Here is a 27,867-nt window from a genome sequence, read left to right as displayed (position 1 = left end):
AAAACTTGTCATAAGGGAACTTACATGGGTTATAATGGTGGTGTACTTTACCTCCTGCGGCCCACAACACTCCAGGATCTCTGTGCTCTTCCAATTCTGGCTTCTTGTGCATCCCCGGTTATCTTTGTTTCACCATTGGTGGCTGTGCGTTGAGTTGTCCAGACCCAATGCACTGGAATTCCCTTCCTAAACCTTTCCAGCTTTCTATCTGTGACCAAACGTTTGGTCAGCTGCCCGAACGTCTCGTTATGTGGCTCATTGTCAAATTTTGTTTGTAAGTTCCTCCCATGAAGCACCTTGGTATGTTTTGCCATGTCAAAGGCGTTCTATAAGTAGAAGCTGTTGTTGTTATTCAGCTACCTTTAATTGTACTTGGGGCAGGACAGATGATGACCTCCTGCTGTGTTGGAAGTATTCTGTTGCCATGAACATTCATTTTGAAAGCTGCCAAATGAAGATAATGTGCTTCTTGTGAATCTTCACGAGAAGACCTCCCAACCTCAATTCTAGGCACAAAACCACCCAAAATATCAATAATGCGGATACAAAACAAAAGGTCAAAATCGCAACAATGTTCAGACAATAAAAGCTTCTACTCAATGTGATGTAACAATATGAGAAATGCACCACTGTGAATTAATGGGCTAGATAGATTCTCCTACCTGATACTGTTAGTACTGTATGCACGGTAGAACTTTTCAAAGTCGATAACATGCTGTACTGGTCCCAGAAGTAGTCAACTTAAAAAGATTTTGGTTAAATTCTTGCTAAGTTTAGCATCTTGCTTAAGCCAAAGTTTTTATCAACCAAATTGATCACCTTCATGATGGCTGGCATTCATTCATATGTTTTCTCTGTGATATCAACCAACAAATTCCTGCCAGCTTTTTCAGTGCTGCTCCAGAGTGGTGATATCTAAGCTCTGACAGCTGGCTTGAGTGTAAGCTCCCACTGTTTTGTTTAAATCTGAGGCAGCCAGGATAGACATGAGGAAAGGAGCTTTTAAAATCAGCAGTGGGAACTGAGACTGAAATCAGCAGGTAGAGTTTCCATTTAAATATTGCAGTGATAGAGCAGTGAAACAAAACTGTACAAGTGTGCAACCCAGTTGCTACTGGGTTGACTGTACTTGGAGTAGTAATTGGTGTTATTCACCGAGTTGTTTTGCTAGGAGAGAAAATAGCTGGGGCAAAACTGGAAGGTATGACCCATATTTAACTCTTTACTCAATAAACTCTTTACTCTGAACCCTGCACCCCCCCGCCCCCCACACCAATCAACATTACTCACAGAGAAACAGCAATAAATACATTTTCTAATTTTCTGAAAACTTTTTTTCACATTTTTTTCATGCAAATCTCTTAACACAATGTTCATCTCTTGTAGATTTGGTCCAGTGGAAATGAAATTCAAGAGCAAGTTATGGTGGGCTATGTGTGAGAGACTGACATTCCTGATCAGTTTGCTGGAGAAGGTTCAGTCATACGAGAAGGCTGTTACTGTGTTGGAGGGTATTGTAGTTATATTTCGTTTGGCAGCTCTGTGTACAGCATTCTGTGACCAAGGAGTTCCAGATAGGTACAAAGTATTTATGATTTTATGTTTATACTTTCTCGCAGTTGTTTTCATTCTGTACTTTGGCTGTCTAGTTGGAACATTGTGGGGGTGGGGGCGTAATAGTGCAAAGAAAATCACTCAACTAAAAACTCTCCAAACATCAGTTTTTGTTAAGGTCATTTGTCACAAAGGTCTCCCTTTATACATATGCCTATGTGCTGAAATGGGAACCAGTGTTAAGTCACATTTGCAAGCATAAGCATCAAAGAACAAAGAACAGTACAGCACAGGAACAGGCCATTCGGCCCTCCAAGCCTGCGCCGATCTTGATGCCTGCCGAAACTAACACCTTCTGCACTTCCGGGGCCCATATCCCTCTATTCCCTTCCTATTCATGTATTTGTCAAGATGTCTCTTAAACGTCGCTATTGTATCTACTTCTACCACCTCCCCTGGCAGCAAGTTCCAGGCACTCACCACCCTCTGTGTAAAAAAACTTGCCTCGCACATCCCCTCTAAATTTTGCCCCTCGCACCTTAAACCTATGTCCCCTTGTAACTGACTCTTCCACCCTGGGAAAAAGCTTCTGACTATCCACTCTGTCCATGCAGCTCATAACTTTGTAAACCTCTATCATGTCGCCCCTCCATCTCCGTCGTTCCAGTGAAAACAATCCGAGTTTTTCCAACCTCTGCTCATAGCTAATGCCCTCCAGACCAGGCAACATCCTGGTAAACCTCCTCTGTACCCTCTCCAAAGCCTCCACGTCTTTCTGGTAGTGTGGCGACCAGAATTGCACGCAATATTCCAAGTGTGGCCTAACTAAGGTTCTGTACAGCTGCAACATGACTTGCCAATTTTTATACTCTATGCCTCGACCGATGAAGGCAAGCATGCCGTATGCCTTCTTGACTACCTTATCCACCTGCGTTGCCACTTTCAGTGACCTGTGGACCTGTACACCCAGATCTCTCTGCCTGTCAATACTCCTAAGGGTTCTGCCATTTACTGTATATCTCCCACCTGCATTAGACCTTCCAAAATGCATTACCTCACATTTGTCCGGATTAAACTCCATCTGCCATTTCTCCACCCAAGTCTCCAACCAATCTATATCCTGCTGTATCCTCTGACAATCCTCATCATTATCCGCAACTCCACCAACCTTTGTGTCGTCGGCAAACTTACTAATCAGACCAGCTACATTTTCCTCCAAACCATTTATATATACTACAAACATCAAAGGTCCCAGCACTGATCCCTGCGGAACACCACTAGTTACATCCCTCCATTCAGAAAAACACCCATCCACTGATACCCTCTGTCTTCTATGACCGAGCCAGTTCCGTATCCATCTTGCCGGCTCACCTCTGATCCCGTGTGACTTCACCTTTTGTACCAGTCTGCCATGCGGGACCTAGTCAAAGGCTTTGCTGAAGTCCCATATAGATAACATCCACTGCCCTTCCTTCATCAGTCATCTTCGTCACTTCCTCAAAAAACTCAATCAAATTAGTGAGACACGACCTCCCCGTCACAAAACCATGCTGTCTCTCGCTAATAAGTTTGTTTGTTTCCAAATGGGAGGAAATCCTGTCCTGAATAATCCTCTCTAATAGTTTCCCTATCACTGATTTAAGGCTCACCGGCCTATAATTTCCTGGATTATCCTTGCCACCCTTCTTAAACAAAGGAACAACATTGGCTATTCTCCAGTCCTCTGGGACCTCACCTGTAGCCAATGAGGATGCAAAGATTTCTGTCAAGGCCCCAGCAATTTCTTCTCTTGCCTCCCTCAGTATTCTGGGGTAGATCCCATCAGGCCTGGGGACTTATCTACCTTAATGCTTTGCAAGACACCCAACACTACCTCCTTATTGATAATGAGATTTCTGAGACTATCTGCACTCCCTTCCCTAGGCTCATCATCCACCAAGTCCTTCTCTTTGGTGAATACTGATGCAAAGTACTCATTTAGCACCTCGCCCATTTCCTCTGGCTCCACACATACATTCCCATCTCTGTCCTTGAGTGGGCCAACCCTTTCCCTGGTTACCCTCTTGCTCTTTATATATGTATAAAAAGCCTTGGGAGTTTCCTTAATCCTGTTTGCCAATGACTTTTCATGATCCCTTTTAGCCCTCCTAACTCCTTGCTTAAGTTCCTTCCTACTGTCTTTATATTCCTCAAGTGCTTCATCTGTTCCTAGACTTCCAGCCCTTACAAATACTTCCTTTTTCTTTTTGACGAGGCTCACAATATCCCGTGTTATCCAAGCTTCCCGAAACTTGCCAAACTTGTCTTTCTTCCTCACAGGAACATGCTGGTCCTGGATTCTAATCAACTGACATTTGAAAGACTCCCACATGTCAGATGTTGATTTACCCTCAAACAACCGCCCCCAATCTAAATTCTTCAGTTCCTGCCTAATATTGTTATAATTAGCCTTCCCCCAATTTAGCACCTTCACCCGAGGACTACTCTTATCCTTATCCACAAGTACCTTAAAACTTATGGAATTATGGTCACTGTTCCTGAAATGCTCCCCCACTGAAACTTCGACCACCTGGCCAGGCTCATTCCCCAATACCAGGTCCAGAATGGCCCCATCCCTAGTTGGACTATCTACATACTGTTTCAAGAAGCCCTCCGGGATGCTGCTCACAAATTCTGCCCCATCCAAGCCCCTAGCACTAAGCGAGTCCCAGTCAATATCGGGGAAGTTAAAATCACCCACCACCACAACCCTGTTACCTTTACACCTTTCCAAAATCTGTCTACATATCTGCTCCTCTACCTCCCGCTGGCTGTTGGGAGGCCTGCAGTAAACCCCCAACATCGTGACTGCACCCTTCCTATTCCTGAGCTCCACCCATATTGCCTCGCTGCATGACCCCTCTGAGGTGTCCTCCTGCAGTACAGCTGTGATATTCTCCTTAACTAGTAATGCAACTCCCCCACCCCTTTTACATCCCCCTCTATCCCGCCTGAAGCTTCTAAAGCCTGGAACATTTAGTTGCCAATCCTGCCCTTCCCTCAACCAAGTCTCTGTTATCGCAACAACATCATAGTTCCAAGTACTAATCCAAGCTCTCAGTTCATCTGCCTTACCTGTTATACTTCTCGCATTGAAACAAATGCATTTCAGACCACCAGTCCCGCTGTGCTCAGCAACATCTCCCTGCCTGCTCTTCCTCTTAGTCCTCCTGGCCTTAATTTACTATGTCCTCCTCATTTATTTCACTAGCTGTCCTGCTGCTCTGGTTCCCACCCCCTGCCACACTAGTTGAAACCCTCCCGAGTAAAGAATAATTATGAAACCATTGTTTATCCCTGCTCTTGGGAAACCGTTTAAGAAATGATAGTTTCAATAAAAGTTCATGTCATCAAAGGCACAAAGAAGTGTTATGGGTACTAAAGCAAAATACTGCAGATATTTGCAATCTGAAATATAAACAGAAAATGCTGGAAATACTCAGCAGTTCTGGCAGCATCTGTAGAGTGAGAAACAGTCAACATTTCAGGTTGCTGACCCTTCATGAGTAAGCAGTTTACCCTTCATGCTTCCCCAGGTAAATATGGAGTCAAAAACTATATTAAGCATAGTGTGGTGAATTTCATTGCCTTTCACAGCAATTTACTTGAGTTGAAATTTGATTTGCCTTCACTAGAAGAAACATTACAATCTTTTTTCTGTTCAGCACTGACAGAATCAAAACAAATGAAGCCACCAGTGGGAAGACACAATGTTCCACAGAAATTTCATCAATGAAAATACAACTGATTTGGATAAATTTTGAGATATTTACCCAGGTCCTGGAATATGGAAGAAAACAATTACGCATTACTTCCAAAGATGAAGAATTGGGACAGTTAGTTTATAGATTAATAAAAATAATTGATGCTGTAATCTACTGGCAAGGTAGGTTAAGTAGGTATCTTACTGCTAGTAATTTAGTGTGAAAAGTATTGGTGCAATAAGGTATTTGTTCTTTTGTTTAGGGTTTTGCATAGTGTAGTGGTTAAGATACAGATCATGAGTTCAAATCTCGCGATGGCAAGTAGTGAAATTGAATTCAGTGTGTCTTTCAGAGAATAGCAAGGGAGTTAACCCTAGTTTCCTGGCAAATATTTCACCCTCAATCAATTTTATTAAAATAAGGTTGTCTGGTCATGAGCACATTGCTGTTTGTGGGACCTTGCTGTGTGCAAAATTGGCTGCTGCGTTTCCTACATTACAACGTGACTGCACTTCAAAAGGATTTCATTGGCTTTGGGCCATCCTGAGGTCATGAAGGGTACTACACAAATGCAAGCCTTTTTTCACATCTTGAGTACAAATTAATAAAACGTCAATTTTAATAGCTTTTACTGACAAATAATTGAAGATAATTGGATGAAGTGTTCTCGATGGTTCATTTTGAAATGACACCCCTTAGTACGAGCTGTTTTCCAAGGATCAGTACCTGGCTTGCTCTGAACACTCTGGGCTGAATTTTACAGACCTCCAAAGTAGGGGTTTGTGGCGGGGGGGGGAGGCCTCCGGGAGAGGGCTGCCATGCACCTCAACCCCAGGAGGGCCTGGCCCCTATTGCTGATGGTGGTGGGGACCCCCCCCCTCCCCCCCCGTCGCTCAGCGATGGGAACCCTATTAACATTTAAATAAATTACAATGAATGAATTAGTCGTACCTACACCGTCGCCTTCCATCCCTCTGCGATCTTCCTGCTGCTGGCTGGCACCCCCACGCCTTCGGATCCCCGTTTGGGGAAATGGGGTGGAGCACTTGTGGGGAGAGGGGAGGAGGTAAGTTCCTCAGTGCAGGAGGTGGGGCGAAGGGGTTAAAGTAACATAGTTGCTGTCGGGGATGGCGGGAAGGGTTTTAGGTTAAAATTTATGCAATTTGCAGGGGCGGGGTGGGGGTGGGAAAGATCAGGTGGACAAGGTAAGTGTTTTGTGGGGGGGCAGCGGGCAAGTAATTAATTTAATTGTCATTGGGGGGTTGGAAAGGGGCAAAGTATTTAATTGTTTTTATTCCCGTTAGCGTTAAATATTTAAATTTAACGATAGGGCTCAAAACCCTTTAAAAATGGTGCCAGTGCCTGCACACATGCAGCTGATGCCTTTGCTGGGGATGGACAGCCCACCCCCTCCACGTGATTGTGAGGGGGTGTGACCCGCTCCGACTATTTAAATGAGCTGCTGCGCTTAGGATCGTGGTGGCTCCGCGACGTGCAGCCTGCCCTTGTTTTCGCCCACCACCGATTTCAGTGGCCGGAATATAAAATTCAGCCCTCTATCTGAGCTGGTGAATCAGGTTAGGGAATGAGCAAATTTAGCCTGTTTTCTCTCCCCTGATTGCTGAATGCTAAAGTGTGGCGAGTCGAAGAGACTTAGCAGTTGGCAGGAAAAAAGACAGAGGCGCAAGGGAAGAGCCAACTGTGTAACAGCCCCGACAATCAAATTTTTCTGCAGCACCTGTGAAAGAGCCTGTCACTCTAGAATTGGCCTTTATAGCCACTCCAGGCGCTGCTCCACACACCACTGACCACCTCCAGGCGCTTACCCATTGTCTCTCGAGATATGGAGGCCAAAGAAGGATTGTTTTCAGCAACTCTTGTTGGAACTGCATGTGTGTTGAACATCTGAAAGTTGAAATTTTACAACCACTATTTTTACAACATTTTTGAAAGCTTTGTGTTAATTCATGTATTCAGTATTGTAGCTGTCATTCAGTTGCTTCATTTAGCTCGCACTCTCAGGAATTTGACTTAAACATGTTAACTAATACACCAAGAACAGAAATTTAAACCCCTGATAAGAATAGGATATGTTCTGCTATGATGGAATCTATAGTTAAATGACGGGGATGCGGTGGCCTAGTGGTATTGGCACTGGACTAGTTAGTGACCCAGGGTATTGCTCTGGGGATGTAGAATTGAATCCCACCATGGCAGAAGGTGAAATTTGAATTTAATAAGTCTGGAATTAAAAGCTAGTCTAATGATGGCCATGAAACCATTGTCGATTGTTGTAAAAAACAATCTGGTTCAGTTATGCCCTTTAGGGAATGAAGTCTGCTGTTTTTCCCTGGTCTGGCCTACATGTGACTCCAGACCCACAGCAATGTGGTTGACTCTTAAATGTTTTCTGAAATGGCCGAGCAAGCCATTCAGTTGTATCTACCACTACAAAGTCAATAAGGTGTGAAACTGGAAGGACCACCTGGCATCGGCCTAGGCACCGGAAGCGACAACGGCAAACCAAGTCCTGTCGACCCTGCAAAGTCCTCCTTACTAACATCTGGGGGCTTGTGCCAAAGTTGGGAGAGCTGTCCCACAGACTAGTCAAGCAGCGGCCTGACGTAGTCATACTCACGGAATCATACCTTACAGACAATGTCTTAGACATCGCCATCACCATCCTTGGGTATGCCAAATCCCACCAGGATTTGCAACAATCTTCAGCCAGAAGTGCCGAGTGGATGATCCATCCTTCTGACCTCCTCCTGAAGTCCCCAGCATCACAGATGTCAGTCTTCAACCAATTCGATTCACTCTGCGTGATATCAAGAAACGACTTGAAGGCACTGGATACTGCAAAGGCTACGGGCCCTGACAACAATTTGGCAATAGTACTGAAGACCTGTGCTCCAGAACTTGCCACACGCCAAGCCAAGCTGTTCCAGTACAGCTACAACATTGGCATCTACCTGGCAATGTGGAAATTTGCCCAGGTATGTCCTGTACACAAAAAGCAGGATAAGTACAACCCCGCCAATTACTGCCCATCAGTCTACTCTCAAGTGATGGAAGGTGTTATTAACAGTGCTATCTATTGGCACTTGCACAACAATAACCTGCTCAGTGACTCTCAGCTCCTGACTTCAATACAGCCTTGGTTAAAACAAGGACAAAAGAGCTGAACTGAAGAGGTAAGGTGAGAGTGACTGCCCTTGACATCAAGGCAGCATTTGACCGAATATGGCATCAAGGAGCCCTAGCAAAACTGGAGTCAATGGGAATCGGGGAAACCCTCCGCTGGTTGGAGTCGCACCTAGCACAAAGATGGTTGTGGTTGTTGGAGGTCAATCATCTCAGCTCCAGGACATCACTGCAGGAGTTCCTCAGGTTAGTGTCCTCGGCCCAACCATCTTTAGCTCCTTTATCAGTAACCTTCCTTCAATCATAAGATCAGAAGTGAGGATGTTCACTGATGATTACACAATGTTCAGCACCATTTGCGACTTCTCAGATACTGTCCGTGTAGAAATGCAACAAGACCTGGACAATATCCAGGCTTGGGCTGATAAGTGGCAAGTAACATTTGTGCCACACAAGTGCCAGGCAATGACCATCTTCAACAAGAGAGAATCTAATCATCTCCCCTTGACATTCAATGGCATTATGATTGCTAAATCCCCCACTATCAACATCCTGGGGGTTACCATTGACCAGAAACTGAACTGGAGTAACCATATAAATACCGTGTCTACAAGAGCAGGTCAGAGGCTCGGAATCCTGTGGCGACTAACTCACCTCCTGACTCCCCAAAGCTTGTCCACCATATACAAGGCACAAGTCAGGAGTATGATGGAATACTCTCCACTTGCCTGGATGGGTGCAGCTCCAACAACACTCGAGAAGCTCGAAACCATCCAGGACAAAGCAGCTCGCTCGATTGGCACCCCATCTACAAACATTCATTCCCTCCACCACCAGTGCACAGTGGCAGCAGTGTGTGCCATCTACAAGATGCACTGCAGCAACGCACCATGGCTTCTTTGACAGCACCTTCCAAATGCGCGACCTCTGCCACCTAGAAGGACAAGGACAGCAGATGCCCGGGAACATCACCACCTGCAAGTTCCCCTCCAAGCCACACACTATCCTGACTTAGAACTAGACTACTGTTCCTTCACTGATTGCTGGGTCAATTCCTGGAACTCCCTAACAAAACTGTGGGAGTATCTACCCCACATGGACTGCAACGGTTCAAGAAGGCAGCTCATCAACACCACCTCAAGGGCAATTAGGGATGGGCAATAAATGCTGGCCTAGCCAGTGACCCCCACATCCCAATGAAAAACCCCCCTGAAAAGCTCACCTTACAGAAAATGGTTCTTAGATGAAGTAGTGACAATGGGAAGTATAATGAGAGAAATTAAAAATATTTAAGAGTAAAAGAGAATGTGTGAATAGCTGAAGCAAGTGGGTGGTCGATAGGTACAAAGCAGGACAGTCTCCAGTGGCTTAGGAACCCTGGTGAAGAAGGCACTACCATCTGTGGAAGTGCATCCCAGCAGGAGCCCCTACGAGTGTGTTCAAATGGAAAGGGTGAAGCATGAATGATTTTGAAAATCTGAAACCAGTTTTAAAAAAAAAAAGGATTTGTACTTATATTCTGTGAAAATAAATAATAACTACATAGTATGTTTACAGTCTGTATAACATTTCTGAAAGCAGATAACATTTTTGGGTTAGAAATTGCTCAAAGTTCCATTTTTTCGGAGCTGAGTGCTATGACAATTTTAAGAAATGATTGACAAAAGTAAAATCTTCCCTGCACTGTTTGCCAGGAAATAGTTAGCAGTAGATTCGATGAGCTACACACACAAATTTATAATCTGAATTTAATTTGATTGCTTCAAAGTGAATCTATTTGAGTTCTGTATGCCTGTGTTTTTATGTAGTTAATTTTAAGAGTTTATATTTCGCCAGTTTTCCAGGGCAAGGTGAACAAAGATATGTTTCAGACACTTTGTGGTTTTCTGTCATTGCCATGGATTCGCCAACACAGTACCGATGGAGTTTTCAAATCTGTTGGCTTCAATTCTGACCTAGTATCTCTCAGTGAGCATTTGTCAAGCAGTTTCTGTAAGTACAATAATGCAACTAAGGTTCATTCAAACGTACAAAATGTATATTTTCAAAGTGCACGAGGTATTTATATAAAATATATTGACTTGCATTTAATAAGGAGAACAAAGGGAAGAGGGAGGTAGAGAGGGAAAATTCTGCCCAATCAGACACGTACATACACGAGAGGAAATAGAATGTCCTGTAGAGTGCTTAATGGAAAATAGAAGTTGGTTAATTGGCTGAACTGAAATATGAGACAATGGGAAGTATAATGAGAGAAAGTAAAAATATTTAAGAGGCAAAAAGAATCTGTGAATAGCTGAAGCAACTAGGTGGTGGGTAAGGCACGTAGAGATGAAAATGGAAAACAGAACAGGGTCCTGTGGCTTAGGAACCCGGGTGGAGAAGAAACCAGGCCCATTCTAAGTATATTCCCTGTGTTGACACCTTGATTCATTCCACCACCACCCCTACTTCAGGCAGCCCTTTCTTTGGTACCTTCTTGTGCAATTATAGGAGATATAAAACCACAGCAGAAAAAAACGTCAAGCTGTATTTGTGGTGTAGATATCGTTCCAGGTGTAAATGGTATATATCTCCCTTTCAATATATAGTACTTAGGTGGTAAATTTACATTGTGCATATGAGCAATTTTCCATTTTGTGTACTTGTTTTGGTGTTACTCTTATGTTAAGAACGAATGAAACAAATATTAGGACCAAGTCAGTCTGAAAAGTAATTGCTGATTGATTGCCATGATTCTGTTTTAAACTTATCTAATTTTTAATGTTCTTACTGACCCTGACCTCTGAACCTGTTACATCCCACAGCACACCAGAACCAGGCAAAATGTGTGTACCTGCTTTCTTTGCTGCATGAAGAGGTGTGTCCTGATTGGAGAGCAGCAATACACAGATGGTCTTTGCAGAGCTCCAGTGATGTCACCCGTGCAGGTTCCGTGCAGGGATTCCCCATGCTACTGCATTATCTGGGTGTTAAATCACACTCCCTCATTGAGGAGGTCCTCTTGTATGTGCTTTTTTAAAATTTAAAATAAACGCAAAACAGATTTTAGTTTTTCCTGAGTGCTTGATAACTAGTTAATGATGAATTGTCCAAATGAATGCTTCATTTTAAATGTAACCTTTGCCAGATGGATTTCTATACTTTTCTATGATTAATGTTGTAAAATACGTTTGGGTAAAATTATAGGAGTATAGTATAATCAGTAATTTTCTTCCAAAACTATTTGCCGGAAAATATTTCATCATACATCAAAGGGTTATACCAACTACTTTTGAGCCCGTCTCTTATGAAAGTGAACAGTATCAGAGTTAGTGAACAGTCTTTGGGACTTGGAGGGAAGGGATACTAGTATACTAGAATTGTTCATGGGTATATTTGGTGGGTGGAAGGTGGTGGTGGGGTGAGAAGGCAAGGTGGACATTTGGGACTGACCAACATAGTCGTGGAGCGGGGACTGGGACAGTAACCGCCGGTGACATGAGTGGGCCTCAGAAAATTGAGGAAGGTGCTGTTAGGTGAGGTTACAGTTGACCAACTAAATAGATTTCCACTGCTTTGAAGGATGTGGGACGATATTCCACTGAATATTTGAGAATAGGTATTTATATATCAGCCTATTTACTACTGTAGACCACAAGTCAGTCTGGACATCAGAAAGAACCAATGACTTACTGAAACATTGTGGCATGATGGTTGTTTGTTTGCAAAAATAATTATTCAATTAGATATATTAATATTAATGCATCTCACAAATGACAAATAATCCACAACATTATGTCCTATTGGATACTGAAACCACTATGCTGCACCCTTTCAGCTTCTGTGTGGAACTGCATGAAGACTCCTATAGTTGGTACTGTTTTGGGATTTAACATTACCTGCCTTAACTTTATGTCCTTTGCTCCTCTGACACTGACCTATTGTTGGTCATGCTTTCAGCCACCATAACGCTGCTTCTGGAACTCAATTTCTAAATCTTTGCATTTTAATCTCCTTTACTTCTGAAAATGACTTTTTTGCCTGCTCTTCAGGATTCCTTCCTGTAATTCTATTTCAATGTTCTTCATTCTTTCTTGGTGTTCATTATGTTTTCTTGTTCAAATAGTGAAATGGTCTGACGTGTGCTTCTGACCTAAAAATTATTATATAAATGTAAGTTTTTTTGTTGCCCTTGTACCATCATTGGGCCTTTGTTGGAGAACATTCAGTACATCTGCAATACATCATTCATAATATTTAGTTACTTGATAATCTCATAACTTCTTTTTAAAACCTTTTAGAAACAAGCTCCAAGATGATTCCAATTTAGTAAATGAAGGATTAGCAAATAATGTTGGAAAGTTAGCCTGTGTGCTTTCAGGCAAATCTGAATTGTTGCTCCCCAAGAGTGACTTGATACTTACAAATGAAGATTGTGAACTGCTCTGTAGTAATATCACTGTAAGAAGAGAATGTACACCAGCTGGACCAGCAGTTGGACCTTCTATTTTTATTCCATTCCTTGTGCTAATTGGAAAGACAATGCCTGCTTCAGTAAAACTTGGTGAGTGTTACATCAGTTTAGGGAGAACTGCTTGCTGGAAGGGAGTAAGGGTCTCCACACTGAGCACAATTTCACACTCTGGCAAATGTGATTTTAAGTTCCATTTGTCACTATTTTTTTTATTTTATGTCTACTTTTATCAATACTACCGTGGTTACTGGTCCTTTGATTTTATTTCCTTCGTTGCTGAAATTGCAAAAGCATCATTCTCTTCCTCTGTACCTGCTCTTCCTCATCCTGTATCCTCACTGTGTTGAAATCAAAGACTTATTGCGATATCTCCTACTCTAATCAATTTTTTACGAGGCTCTCAAAACTGTAGAACCACCTACTTCCCTCAGTTTTCACTTCCTCCAACAAATGTATGTGATGTTAGCACCCAAGCTTGCCATCACATGTTCACCTCAGTTTCTCCATCTATTAAATACAAAAAGGTGCCTAGCGCTCCAGGTGTTGTACACTTCAAAGGGTGATGCTTTGTTAAAGATGCAAAATGATCAAAGCCAGTCATTTAAGATGGGTTCTTCTGATCTGCAACCAAAAATTTGTGAGCAGTTACAATTGTCCTCTGATCCCAGGATTTGCTTATTTAGACATTTCCCCACAGGAAATACATGAGTAGTAGCTATAGATGGTGTATTTTTGGTCATTCTGGCCCTTTTTAAAGGGTTATGAGGAAAGCAAATGGCTTATAATGTTGGATTTTTTTAAAAGCATGGAGTGTTCAGACAGGTTAGAAAAGGCAGATACGATAGACAGTTAAAGTGGAAATGAACTAGCTTTGATGTTTTCTCACAGACTGTAAATATCAATTTGTTAGCTGTATCAGCACTTGAAAAACACCTCATACCCATTATTGGTTATGAATGGAGAAATATAAGAAGGAAGCTGGACTTAGGCTGACAGAAAAGATTTTTGAAACAGGATGTCAAGGTTTTTAGAGAGAAAGCTGAGAGAGCTGTCTCAGAGATTTTAAGGTCAGAAAAACAGTTTGAAACCATCATGTTTAACTCAAGTAAGGCAGCCCACTGATTTGGGAAAGTGTCCTTCATTTTTGAATTATTATACAAAGGCAAGTTGTGCTTGTAAAAGGGTATCTGACTGTGGCTGTTGCTCTGCATATTCACTCAAGGTGAAATAAAGCAGCTTAACAATTCGTATCAAACCTAGTTTCACCAAGTACTTACTTGGTTCCCATTTGGAGAGATTGAAGTAGCGTACTTGTGAAAGGGATGAAAATCCAGTTCAGGTCACATGGGGTATTAGGTTTCAGGCCTGGCATATACTTTTGTGCAAGTAGATATAGGAAAGTGTGGGTCAATTTCTATGAAAGGTGCAGATCCCTTATGGGAGCAACTGATGCCACTGAACCCAAGAAGGTGTCTAGAACAGACCTGAATTTGCAACAGAGGGACAGGCTAGATTGGCAGATAAATAGTCTCTTTCAAAATCTGGCATGTTTGTCCCTTTATTCTGTACAAGTGCTGAATCCTCTTTGCTGTTTATTTGACTTCGTTGTAAAATGAAATTAATGTTTAATGTACAAATAACAAAGCTTATGGATCAGTTTCCCTCTACATTTTTCAGAGGACGCTCACAGCTAAAAGTAAAAATGAGAAACTTGGGCTACAACTTAATTAGTTATGAGGCTATGCCATACCTTAGGGCAGTAAAAAGGGTTAAAATAAGAATGTAAAAGTTAAGTTGTGTTTTGGTAGTACTATATTAATAATTTTAGTCATTTTTTCCACAGCTTTCATAAGCAACATTCCCAATCTGTGTAAACATGTGAATTTGGGGAAAACTGATTCGAACACTAAAACCATTTATAGTGCAATACTGAACCTCATGGAAGATCCAGATAAAGCTGTCAGAATTGCATTTGGTGGAAAAATACATCATTTGTTAGAGTCTCAAGAAGTTGAAGATGAGAGTTTACTTAAAGAGGTGAACAAAGTCAGATTTCGAAAGAAAAATATTGTGCAGTTAAATTGGGATTTTGTTATTTTGAAACAATAATTTGAAATGTATGCTGATTATGATTTGTTATGTTTTCTACTAATCAGTAGTGAGTTTTAGCAAATTAGTATTTATCAGAAACATTGTAGTATATGGATGTACATCTCCAGTCGAATAGAACAATGAATTGCTTTACTATGTTCATTTGTAACGTAAGTGGTGTGTTTAATCGCACCTGAATAGAGTCAGAGGCGATTTATGTGCCTGTGATGCTATTTAATATAGAATTATAAATTAATAAAATTATCCCATGTATTTTTTTTTAAATTTAATTTTAGCTGCTTGTATCTAAGCTGAAGGAGGCATATGCAAATGCTAAGATTTCAAGAAATAACGAGCTAAAAGATACACTAATCATTACAACCAGAGAAATTGGAAGGTAAGTAATACATCATAGAACTTTCATGTAATGTTTCACTTATCTCCAGAAATGTGCTGCTGTAAATTTGGCAGGACAATTAAAGCTGTATATATTGAAACCAGAACTATATATAAAACATGTATTTAAAACCATATATTATGTATTGTGTGTGTCTGTGGATGTATATATTCCCCTATCCCTGTTTCAATATGTTTCCTTCTCATTATGTCTTCCATGACAGCAGAGAGAGTAGAGCAGCAGGTTGCTCCCAATTTTGACCCAGATTGGTTTTACACTGCTGTGGTGTTCTTCTTTCTGAGGAATAACTTAGCTTCTGGTCTACAAGTCTCCCTTCCAATCTGATCAAACTCAGCAACTTGCTGTGTGGAGGATTGTGAGCTCAAACATGATTCTACAATGCTGTGGCACAATGTTATTGCACTACAAACCTGTTATATTAGTGTCTGCTTTCGAGTAGATGGCAGGAGTCCGGGTGAGCCACAATGTTGCTAAAAGATGGAGAATCCAGCTCTTAAAGTTGCAGAAAAAAGCCAATAGTGCAAACAGGGTTCCTGTTGGTTCCTCCAGGCTGCCTCGAGCTTAAAGTGCAGTTAGCAGTCACTGACCAGTAGCTAGAGTGTAACTCCATCCTCGTTTGTTAAGATGCTTTTTACTCCTGTTGATATGCATAAACCTTCAGCAATAATTAAAGCATTTACATATGTCAGTACAATATCTATTTATATACTGTTCCTTTCCTTTTTAATGTTGTAAAACAGAGCCGCCAGAGGAGACCTGGTCCCATTGGCCCTTTTGCACCTGTGTCATTGTTTACTATCCAAATTCACATTTGTTGCTGGTGCTGCTTATACAGAAATCAGAGCACTAGCAGCAGCCAAAGGTATGAAACTGCAAGCCTTCTTCAGCCAGTACAAGAAGCCCATATGTCAGGTGAGATTGAGTGGATATAGCTGATATACCTACGCTATGTCGGCTGTATAGTATTTACTTTGTTCTCTGTATTGCGTTGTATCTATTAGCCATTCTTTGACAAGAACCCCACTGTAAATCAGTTGTTTTCAAACTTTCATGTGTGGGGGATCTCTGCAATTATTAAACCACTCTTTAGGACACATGCCATCCTTAATTCTGTAAGATAATGCCCATTAATCAAAGGAGGGAAGTGCAGTTGTTGCAGACAATGTATTTTATTAGCAACAGAAATAATGTGCCAGTAAATGAACACAAACAGAAAAATCCAGGTAGCTAATGATAATTGGATGGGAATTAGGGTCCCAGTTTAAAAACCTATGCTGTAAAACAAACTTCCAAGCTGAAGATAAGACAGGCTCACTGTAGCGTCTCTCACTCCAATTTTTCCAGACACAGTTAAGAGAAATGGAACTAAATTAATCAAGGAATCTTCCAAAAATAGTTCAAAAACGGAATTAAAAATAAACAATAAGGAAGACTTTCAGCTTTCTATTTCTATTTAGTTAGTCATGGTGTCATGATTCTTTATCAGCATTTCATTGTCAAGAATATTTCCTACATCCACAAGTAATTTGATGACATATTTATAGAGGTAGGTTGTGTCAATTTTAAACTGTAAAGCTTACAGTAACAGGCTCACAGAACGTAAATAATTATGTCTTTTAATTAAGGTTCACACCCACAACATTTAATTATAGGGTACTGCAATCTTAATAGTAAAGATTGTTTAAAGAAACTTTACTACATTCCTCACTTCCGTGCCTGTTGGAAAATGCAGTAACCAATTTCTTGCACTTTTTACATCCATATCATGCTCTGGGTTGTTTCTGTAACAAAGATTCTTTTTATCTGGCCAGTTCATTAATCTGACTAGAGAGACTGGATAGATGCGGTGGGGGTGGGGTGTCACCACTCCACTTAAACTCGAATATCAGTTGGATGTTAACCCGGTACTGTTAGACTGGAACACTCACCTGTGCTCACTTGGGCTGTCTGGAGTGGGCTCCAGACTGTTGACTGTGATATTCCTCATTGTAAAAAGTTTAAAAAGAAAACTCTCCCTGTAACTGTTTCTGCTTATCTCTCTAATTCATTGCCTTCAGTTCCGAAGAAGGGTCACTGACCCGAAACGTTAACTCTGCTTCTCTTTCCACAGATGCTGCCAGACCTGCTGAGTGAATCCAGCATTTCTTGTCTTCCTCTTTGCCTTGTTGATTGTTTTCCATTTGTTTTGTTCACTTTTCTTTTTACCTGCCTCAACGACTCTTTACTTCATGTGGTCTTTCTGTTTGACTTTTTTTCTATCTTACTGTCACACACTCTATGCCTATTGCTCTTGTTCCCCATTCCTACTCTTTCCTACAATATGTTCCTTCCTTTGTGGATGTGTTTTTGAAAAATTTATATAACACAGGCATTCATTTAGCTGACATTAGATTTTGTATGATGGAAGAAAGCACCAGAAAATATTTTTAAAAGATGTGAATGACATTGCGCTGATTTGTGGGAACAGATCACGAATTGCTGAGAATAAGATGTTACAGAAATTACTTAAAATAAGAATAGATCTTCCGTGGTATTGCTTACAAATTAATATATATAATAAACATAATGTGCTTCTTGCTTCCCGGAGGTAGATAAATAAATTTGTGCCTTTTGTGTATGGCCATTACATAAATAAATACTGCACTGTGATTACATAAATAAGTGTATTTGACTCACTGTTAGGTAAATATACATGTGTTTCCTCTGCTTCTGGCATTTGTTGTAGAATAGATGAACTAGGAACACATCGAAGTTACAGCATGATCCAACTAATCCATGTTTGCTTTTACCCTCCACTCAAGCAAAAAGTTCCAATCACATTTGCCACTCTGATCCCATCTCCCTAATACTGCTTTTCATTCATCCACCTATCCAGTATAATTTTGAATGTTGACATAATTTCTGTCTCAAATACTAACCCTGGAAATGAATTCCACAGCTTCTCTCCTCTGCTCTAAATCTCCTGCATTTAACCTTGTATTGATCCTTATGCTTGATCCCCTCAACCAGTGGAAATAGTCAGCTTCTATCTACCGTATGTCATCCTTTCATAATTTTAAACATTTTTGACATATTCTGTTGGATTTTAAGAAGTCCTCGTGTTGGGATCTGTGGCGGGGTGAGGGGGGCCTGAAGATGGCCCTGGATGAGGCCCGCCATGGACCTCAACGCCAGTAGGGCCTGGCCTGATCCTCCCGGCGGTGGTGAGGCACCATGGCAGCCTCCCCGCTGCTAGGCGACGGGACCAAAACTTTAATATTCAAATCAATTAAATTGATTAATTTAAATATACTTACGCCGCCTCTTGATGGCCCGCTGTGATCTTCAGGCCGGCAGCTGGCACTCGCATGCCTTCGGATCCCCGTCCAGGGAAATGAGGCGCAACACTGGTGAGGAGCGGGGAGGAGCTACATTTATCAGTGCGGGAGGAAGGGGGAACGGGCTCAAATTAGCGTCATGGGTGTAGGGGATGGTGGGAAGGGCTGTAGTTTAAACTTTGTTCAGTTTGGGGGAGGAAGGTCAGATGGTAAAAGTAAGTGTTTTGTTTGGGGGGGGGAATGGCAAATAATTAATTTAATTGTTATTGGGGGAGTGGGAGAGGGGCAAAATAAATGTATTAATTTAATTTTAGTCCATCTATCTTTAAATATTTAAATAAGCCGGTAGGGCTGACAGCCCTTTACAATGGTGTCAGCGCCTGCGCATAGGCAGCGGACGCCATTGTCGGGGATGGACAGTCCACCCCCTCCACGTGATCACAGTGGCTCTTTGGCGTGCGGGCCACCATTTTTGAAGCAGTGGCAAGCTTATAAAATCCAGCCCATAATGTATGTTGTTGTAATGAAAAATGACCTAAATGGTGAAGTATTTCTTTGTACTTGTACTTCCTCATATCAGACAACATCTTATGAATTTTGTTGTACTCTCTAAAGCCTTAATATCCTTCCTATAGTGTGTGGTCTCCAACATGAGAAATTATAATGAGCAGTAAATTTAAGTAAGTACATGTAATATCTGTAAATCAGAAATAGATCATATAATTATACACAGTTATATAGTTATTGGATTTTAATGTGAGATACATTCAGCATCAATGTGTACCTTTCTAAGATGAGCTTGTGTCCCTGACGAAATACAGTATGACTTCCTGATTATTTAGATATATTTACTCAGGCCCAGGTGTCTGACATAGACATTTGTCACTGATATACTGGCTTACTGGAATATATTATGCTACCATGCAGTGAGCTTGATTTCAAAAAACTCGAGAATATGCACAGCTAAATTGTGGTTCAGGTTATACACTAACAAACATATGTATTTATTACTAAGTTGGTAAATGAACATTACTCAGTACAAACTCTGTCTTTTAAGTATTCATAAACTTTTTATTCTTTAATTGAAATATTAGTAATAAAGGCTCTTTTCTCAGAACAACAACCATGCACAACTAAAGAGATTAGGATAGCATAAAACAAAAAGAAAGGACTTACAAAAATGCAAAACGCAGCACAGATCCAGCCGAATGGGATCGAAACAGAGGCCAGCCAAGGGTCACAAAGCAGCTTTAAAGAGCTACTAAAAGAGATTATGAAAGGAAACTTGCAAGGGACATCAGAATCAATAAGCAGAAATTTTATAGTTACATAAAGGGAAAGCAGGTGGTCAAGAGCAATGTAGGCCCACTAAAAGCTGAAAATAGAGATATTGTCATTGATTATGGGGAAATAGCAGACATGTTGAACTTTGCCTCAGTATTTACAGTTGAAAAGGAGGATAACTTGCCGGAAGTCCCGAAAAAATTAATAGCTGATAGGGGACAGGGACTTAATACAATTAACGTAAGTAAAACATCAGTAACAAGGAAATTTATTTATTTATTTAGAGATACAGCACTGAAACAGGCCCTTTGGCCCACCGAGTCTGTGCTGACCAACAACCACCCATTTATGCTAATCCTACATTAATCCCATATTCCCTACCACATCCCCACCATTCTTCTACCACCTACCTGCACTCGGGGCAATTTACAATGGCCAATTTACCTATCAACCTGCAAGTCTTTGGTTGTGGGAGGAAACCGGAGCACCCGGCGGAAACCCACGCGGTCACAGGGAGAACTTGCAAACTCCGCACAGGCAGGACCCAGAACTGAACCTGGGTCGCTGGAGCTGTGAGGCTGCGGTGCTAACTACTGCGCTAATGGAACTAAAGAGTGAGAAATCCCCAGGACCTGACTGTTTACATCCGAGGGTGTTAAAGGAAGTAGGGGAGCACATTGTAGATGCCCTAACTATAGTTTATCATAGTTCCCGAGATTCAGGAGTGACCCCTCTGGATTGGAAAGTTGCACGTCACTCCACTTTTTAAAAAGGGTGAAAGGGGGAACCAAGGAAATTACAGACCAGTTAGCCTGACATCTGTGGTGGGCAAGTTGCTGGAGTCTATAATCAAGGACAGGGTGACTGAACACCTAGAAAAATTTCAGTTAATCAGGGACAGCCAGTGTGGATTCATGATGGGAAGGTCATGCCTGACAAATCTCATTGAATTTTTTGAAGAAGTGACTAAGGTAGTGGACAAGGGAATGTCTATGGATGTTATTTATATGGACTTCCAGAAGGAATTTGATAAAGTCCCACATAAGAGACTGTTAACTAAGGTAGAAGCCCATGGAGCTGAGGGCAAATTATTGACATGGTTAGGAAATTGGTTGAGTGGCAGGCGACAGAGAGTGGGGATAATGGGTAAGTACTCCGACTAGTGATGTGACTAGTGATGTCCCGCAGGGATTTGTGTTGGGGCCTCGATTATTCACATTATTCATTAACGACTTGGATGATGGCATAGTAAGTCATATATCCAAATTTGTTGATGATACAAAGTTAGGCGGCATTGTAGACAGTCTAGATGATAGCATAAAATTGCAAAGAGATATTGACAGACTAGGTGAGTGGGCAAAACTGTGGCAGATGGATTTCAATGTGGGCAAATGTGAGATTATCCATTTTGGACCAAAAAAGGATCGAGCAGGGTACTTTCTAAATGGGAAGAGGTTAAGTACAGTGGATGTCCAAAGAGACTTGGGGGTTCAGGTGCATAGATCATTAAAATGCCACGAGCAAATGCAGAAAATAATCAAAAAGGCTAATGGAATGCTAGCCTTTATATCTAGAGGATTGGAGTACAAAGACACAGAGGTTATGCTGCAGCTGTACAAAACCCTGGTTAGACCCCACTTGGAGTACTGTGAGCAGTTCTGGGCACCACACCTTAGGAAGAATATATTGACCTTGGAGGGAGTGCAACGTAGGTTTACAAGAATGATACCTGGACTACAGGGGTTAAGTTACAAGGGGAGATTACACAAATTAGGCCTGTTTTCGCTAGAATTTAGAAGGTTACGGGGTGATCTGGTCGAAGTCTTCAAAATATTAACAGGAAAAGACAGGCTAGATAAAGATAAACTATTTCCACTGGTTGGAGATTGTAAAACTAGGGGGCATAGTCTAAAGATTAGGACCAGACGGTTCAGGAGAGATGTTAGGAAGCACTTCTTCACGCAAAGGGTGGTAGAGGTTTGGAACTCTCCCACAAACAGCAGTTGAAGCTAGAACAGTTGTTAATTTTAAATCTGAGATTTTTGTTAAGCAAAGATATTAAGGGATATGGGCCAAGGTCAGGTATATGGAGTTAGACCGTGGATCAGCCATGATCTTATTGAATGGCGGGTCAGGCTCGAGGGGCTGAATGGCCTACTCCTGTTCCTATCTTTCTATGTTCCTATCCTACGATTAATCGTTTTAACACAGCAGATCACTTCTTACATTTTGAAATGCTGGCATGAAGCCTGACTATAGAGTCAGAGAGTTATACAGCACAGAAACAGGCCCTTCGGCCCACCATGTGCATGCCGGCCATCAAGGACCTATCTATTCTAATCCTCATCTAAATTCTACTTAAATGTCGTGACAGTCTCTGCCTCTACCACCCCTTCAGGCAGTATGTTCCAGATTCCAACCACCCTCTGGGTGAAAACATTTTTCCTCAAATCCCCTCTAAACCTCCTGCCCCTCACCTTAAATCGATGCTCCCTGGTTGTTGACACCTCCGCTAAGGGAAAAGGTTTCTTCCTATCTATCCTATCTATGCCCCTCTTAATTTTGTATACCTCAATCAGGTCCCCCTTCAGCCTTCTCTGCTCCAAGGAAGACAACCCTAACCTATCCAGTCTCTCTTCATAGCTGAAGTGCTCCAGCCCAGGCAACATCCTGGTTAACCTCCTCTTCACCCTCTCCAGTGCAATCACATCCTTTCTATACTGTGGCAACCAGAACTGTACACAGTACTCCAGCTGTGGCCGAGCTAACGTTTTATACAGCTCCATCATAACCTCCCTGCTCTTATATTCTATGCCTCGGCTAATAAAGGCAAGTATCCCATCTGCTTTCCGAACCACCTGTGCTGTGTTATCTACCTGTGCTGCTGCCTTCAGTGATCTATGGACAAGTACACCAAGGTCCCTCTGACCCTCTACTTCCTAGGATCCTACCACCCATTGTATATTCCCTTGCCTTGTTAGTCCTCCGAAAATGCATCACCTCACACTTCTCAGGATTAAATTCCATTTGCCACCGCTCCGCCCATCTTACCAGCCCATCTATATCGTCCTGTAATCTAATGCTTTCCTCCTCACTATTTACGACACCACCAATTTTCGTGTCATCTGCGAACTTAGTGATCATACCCCCTATGTTCATGTCTAAATCATGAATGTACACTACAAACAGCAAGGGTCCCAGCACCGATCCCTGTGGTACACCACTGGTCACAGGCTTCCACTCACAAAAACAACCCTCAACCAGCACCCTCTGCTTCCTGCCACGAAGCCAATTTTGGATCCAATTTGCCAAATTGCCCTGGAGCCCATGGGCTGTTACCTTCTTAACCAATTTCCCATGCGAGACCTTATCAAAAGCCTTACTGAAGTCCATGTAGACTACATCAACTGCTTTACCTTCATCTACACATCTAATCACCTCCTCGAAAAATTCAATCAAGTTTGTGAGACATGATCTCCCCCTGACAAAGCCATGCTGACTATCCTGCCTCTCCTAGTGGAGATTAATCCTGTCCCCCAGAAACTTTTCCAGTAGTTTCCCTACCACTGATGTTAGACTCGCTGACCTGTAATTACCTGGTTTATCCCTACTACCCTTCTTGAATAATGGTACCACATTCGCTGTCCTCAGTCCTCTGGCACCGATTTGAAAATTTGTGTCAGAGCCCCTGCTATCTACTCCCTTGCCTCACATAACAGCCTGGGATATATCTCATCTGGGTCTGGGGATTTATCCATTTTTAAGACCACTAAAACCACTAATGCCACCTCCTTTTCAGTGCTAATTTGTTCGAGTATATCACAATTCCCCTCCCTGATCCCGACACCTACATTGTCCTTCTCCATAATGAACACAGATGAAAAGTAATCATTTAAAACCTCACCTACATCCTCCGGCTCCAAACACATATTGCCACTTTGGTTCCTAATGGGTCCTACTCTTTCCCTGGTTATCCTTTTGCCCTTAATATTCTTATAAAACGCCGCGGGAGTTCCTTTATCTTGCCGCCAGTGTTTTCTCATGCCCCCACTTGGTTCTCCTAATTACTTTTTTAAGTGCCCCCCTACACTTTCTATACCCCTCTAGTGCCTCCACTGTTTTCAGCGCTCTGAATCTGCCATAAGCCTCCTTTTTTTCCCCTTATCCAATCCCCTATCCTTTGACATTTAGGGTTCCCTGGACTTGTTGGCCCTACCCTTCACCTTTATGGGAACATGTTGGCCCTGAACTCTCAGTATTTTCTATTTGAATGTCTCCCACTGGTCTGATGTAGATTTTCTTAGAAGTAGCTGCTCCACTTTGGCCAGATCTGTTTTATCATTTTGAAATCGGCCTTCCCCCAATTCAGTACCTTTATTACTAGTTTCGTACTTCTGATGGCTTCTAACGAACAGACACTCTAGTTGTAATTCAGCCAGGAAATATCCTGAATTCCTCTGAAAAATCTGGAATAAAGGACATTAAACCTATGAGTTGGTCGGATGAATGGAAAGACAAATTATTATCTAAATGAGAGAAACTTCAGAGTGCTTTGGTGCAGAGGGATTTGGGTGTCCTCGTGCATGAATCGCAGAAAACTTGTTTGCAGGTACAGCAGGTGATCAGGAAGGCAAATGGAATTTTGGTATTTATTGCTAAAGGAATAGAGTATAAAAGTAGGGAAGTGTTGCTGCAACTGTACAAGGCATTAGACCGTACCTGGAGGATTGCGTACAGTTTTGGTCCCCTTACTTGAGAAAGGATGTAGTTGCATTGGAGGCAGTTCAGAGGAGGGAGGTTCACTAGATTGATTCCAGAGATGGGGGGCTTGTCTTATCAAGAGATATTGAGCAGTTTAGGCCTTTACTCTCTGGAGTTTAGAAGAATGAGAGGAGGTCTAATTGAGGTATATAAGATGATTAAGGGGATTGACAAAGTAGACATAGAGAGGATGTTTCCTCTTGTGGGGCAATCTAGAACGAGAGATCATAGTTTTAGGATAAGGGGTAGCAGATTTAAAACGGAGATGAGGAGAAATTACTTCACTCAAAGGGTCGTGAATCTGTGCAATTCACTACCCCAGAGTGCGGTGCATGCCGTGACATTGGGTAAATTTAAGGAGACGATAGACATATTTTTAATCTGAAATGGGTTGAAGGATTATGGAGAACGGGCAGGAAAGTGGAGTTGAGGCCGAGATGAGATCAGCCATGATCGTATTGAATGGCGGAGCAGGCTCGAGGGGCTGAATTGCCTACTCCTGCTCCTAGTTCTTATGTTCTGAACTCAGAGCTGCCAATCAAAACAGAGATTTTCCAAGGCACCTCATTATAAATGCTTGTTCACAAGGATAGTGTAAATCACTTCGAATGTTTGCCCCATCTACTTTGAATGGTGTTTGATTGTAGGAAAGTAATTCTTTCTTTATTCATTCAAGGGATGAGGGTGTCGCTGGCTAGGCCAGCATTTATTGCCCATCCCTAATTGCCCTTGAGAAGGGGGTGGTGAGCTGCCTTTTGACGCTGCAGTCCACCTGCAGTAGGTACACTCATAGTGCTGTGAGGAAGGGAGTTCCAGGATTTTGATCCAGTGACAGTGAAGGATAGTTCCAAGTCAGGATGGTGTGTGGCTTGGAGGGGAACTTGCAGGTGGTGGTGTTCCCATGCATTCGCTGTCCTTGCCCTTCTAGGTGGTAGAGGTCGCGGGTTTGGAGGGTGCTATCTAAGGAGCCTTGGTGCGTTGCCGCAGTGCATCTTGTAGACGGTACACACTGCTGCCACTGTGCGTCAGTGGTGGGGGGGAGTGAATGTTTGTAGATGGGGTGCCAATCAAGCGGGCTGCTTTGTCCTGGATGGTGTCGAGCTTCTTGAGTGTTGTTGGAGCTGCACCCATTCAGACAAGTGGAGAGTATTCCATCGCACTCCTGACTTGTGCCTTGTAGATGGTGGACAGGCATTGGGAAGTCAGGAGGTGAGTTACTTGCCACAGGATTCCTAACCTCTGACCTGCTCTTGTAGCCATGGTATTTATATGGCTACTCCAGTTCAGTTTCTGGTCAACTGTAAACTCCAGAATGTTGATAATTGGGGATTCAGCGAAGCTCATGCCATTGAATGTCAAGGGGAGATGGTTAGATTTTCTCTTGTTGAAGATGGTCATTGCCTGGCACTTGTGTGGCGTGAATGTTACTTGTTGCTTCTCAGCCCAAGCCTTGATATTGTCCAGGTCTTGCTGCATTTCTACACAGACTACTTCAGTGCCTGACGAGTTGCGAATGGTGCTGAACATTCTGCAATCATCAGTGAACATCCCCACTTCTGACCTTATGATTGAAGGCAGGTCATTGGTGAAGCTGCTGAAGATGGTTGGGCCGAGGACACTACCCTGAGGAACTCCTGTAGAGATGTCTTGGAGCTGAGATGATTGACCTCCAACAACTACAATAATTTTCCTTTGTGCTAGGTATGACTCCAATTAGCAGAAAGTTTAGGCCCTGATTCCCATTGACTCCAGTTTTGCTAGGCTCCTTCATGCCATACTCGGTCAAATGCTGCCTTGATGTCAAGGGCAGTCACTCTCGCCTCACCTCTTGAATTCAGTTCTTTTGTCCATGTTTGAACCAAGGCTGTAATGAGGTCAGGAGTTGAGTGGCCCTGGCGGAACTGAGCGTCACTGAGCAGGTTATTGCAAAGCAAGTGCCGCTTGGTTGCACTGTTGACACCTTCCATCACTTTACTGATGATTGAGAGTAGACTGATGGGGCGGTAATTGGCCAGGTTTGACTTGTCCAGCTTTTTATGTACAGGACATACCTAGACAATTTTCCACATTGCTGGGAAGATGCCAGTGTTGTGGCTCTACTGGAACAGCTTGGCTAGGGGCGCGGCAAGTTCTGGAGCACAGGTCTTCAGTACTATTTCCGAAATATTGTCAGGGCCCATAGCCTTTGCAGTATCCAGTGCCTTCAGCCGTTTCTTGATATCACAGAGTGAATCAAATTGGCTGAAGTCTGGCATCTGTGATGCTGGGGACTTCAGGAGGAGGCCGAGATGGATCATCCACTCAGCACTTCTGGCTGAAGATTGTTGCAAATGCTTCAGCCTTATCTTCTGCACTGATATGCTAGGTTCCCCCATCATTGAGGATGGGGATATTTGTGGAGCCCCCTCCTCCAGTTAGTTGTTTAATTGTCCATTCATGGCTGGACGTGGCAGGACTGCAGAGCTTGGATCTGATCCGTTGGTTATGGGATCGCTTAGCTCTGTCTATTGCATGCTGCTTACGTTGTTTTGCACGCACTTAGTACTGGGATGTAGCTTCACCAGGTTGACACCTCATTTTGAGGTATGCCTGGTGCTGCTCCTGGCATGCTTTCCTGCGCTCTTCATTGAACCAGGGTTGGTCTTCTGGCTTGATGGTAGTGGTAGAGTGGGGGATATGCTGTGCCATATGTGTGCAGTTTTGGTCTCCTTATCTGAGGAAGGATGTTCTTGCTATAGAGGGAGTGCAGTGAAGGTTTACCAGACTGATTCCTGGGATGGCGGGACTGACGTATGAGGAGAGATTGAGTCAGTTGGGATTATATTCGCTGGAGTTCAGAAGAGTGAGGGGGGATCTCATAGAAACCTATAAAATTCTAACAGGACTTGACAGGGTAGATGCAGGAAGGATGTTCCCGATGGTGGGGGAGTCCAGAGTCAGGGGTCATAGTCTAAGGATACGGGGTAAACCTTTCAGGACTGAGATGGGGAGAAATTTCTTCACCCTGAGAGTGGTGAGCCTGTGTAATTCGCTATCACAGAAAGCATTTGAGGCCAAAACATTGTATGTTTTCAAGAATGAGTTAGATATAGCTCTTGG

At 42.5% G+C, this 27,867-nt stretch overlaps 1 protein-coding gene across 4 annotated transcripts in view; it reads left to right on the top strand.

Annotated features, from left to right (window-relative positions):
- atr (ATR serine/threonine kinase) overlaps positions 1-27,867 on the top strand; it is a 118,791-nt gene that overhangs the window by 10,511 nt on the left and 80,413 nt on the right. For all 4 annotated transcript variants that reach the window (XM_068042581.1, XM_068042582.1, XM_068042583.1 and 1 more), the window contains 8 exons: positions 1,387-1,578; positions 5,259-5,479; positions 10,278-10,433; positions 11,249-11,447; positions 12,725-12,987; positions 14,741-14,934; positions 15,285-15,385; positions 16,147-16,318. In XM_068042581.1, coding sequence (XP_067898682.1) covers positions 1,387-1,578; positions 5,259-5,479; positions 10,278-10,433; positions 11,249-11,447; positions 12,725-12,987; positions 14,741-14,934; positions 15,285-15,385; positions 16,147-16,318 — 1,498 coding nt within the window. The remainder of the gene's footprint in view (positions 1-1,386; positions 1,579-5,258; positions 5,480-10,277; positions 10,434-11,248; positions 11,448-12,724; positions 12,988-14,740; positions 14,935-15,284; positions 15,386-16,146; positions 16,319-27,867) is intronic.

This window comes from Heterodontus francisci, chromosome 11 (genome assembly GCF_036365525.1).
Source record: "Heterodontus francisci isolate sHetFra1 chromosome 11, sHetFra1.hap1, whole genome shotgun sequence".
Taxonomy (NCBI): Eukaryota; Metazoa; Chordata; class Chondrichthyes; order Heterodontiformes; family Heterodontidae; genus Heterodontus; species Heterodontus francisci.
This window is presented reverse-complemented; position numbering and strand designations above follow the sequence as displayed.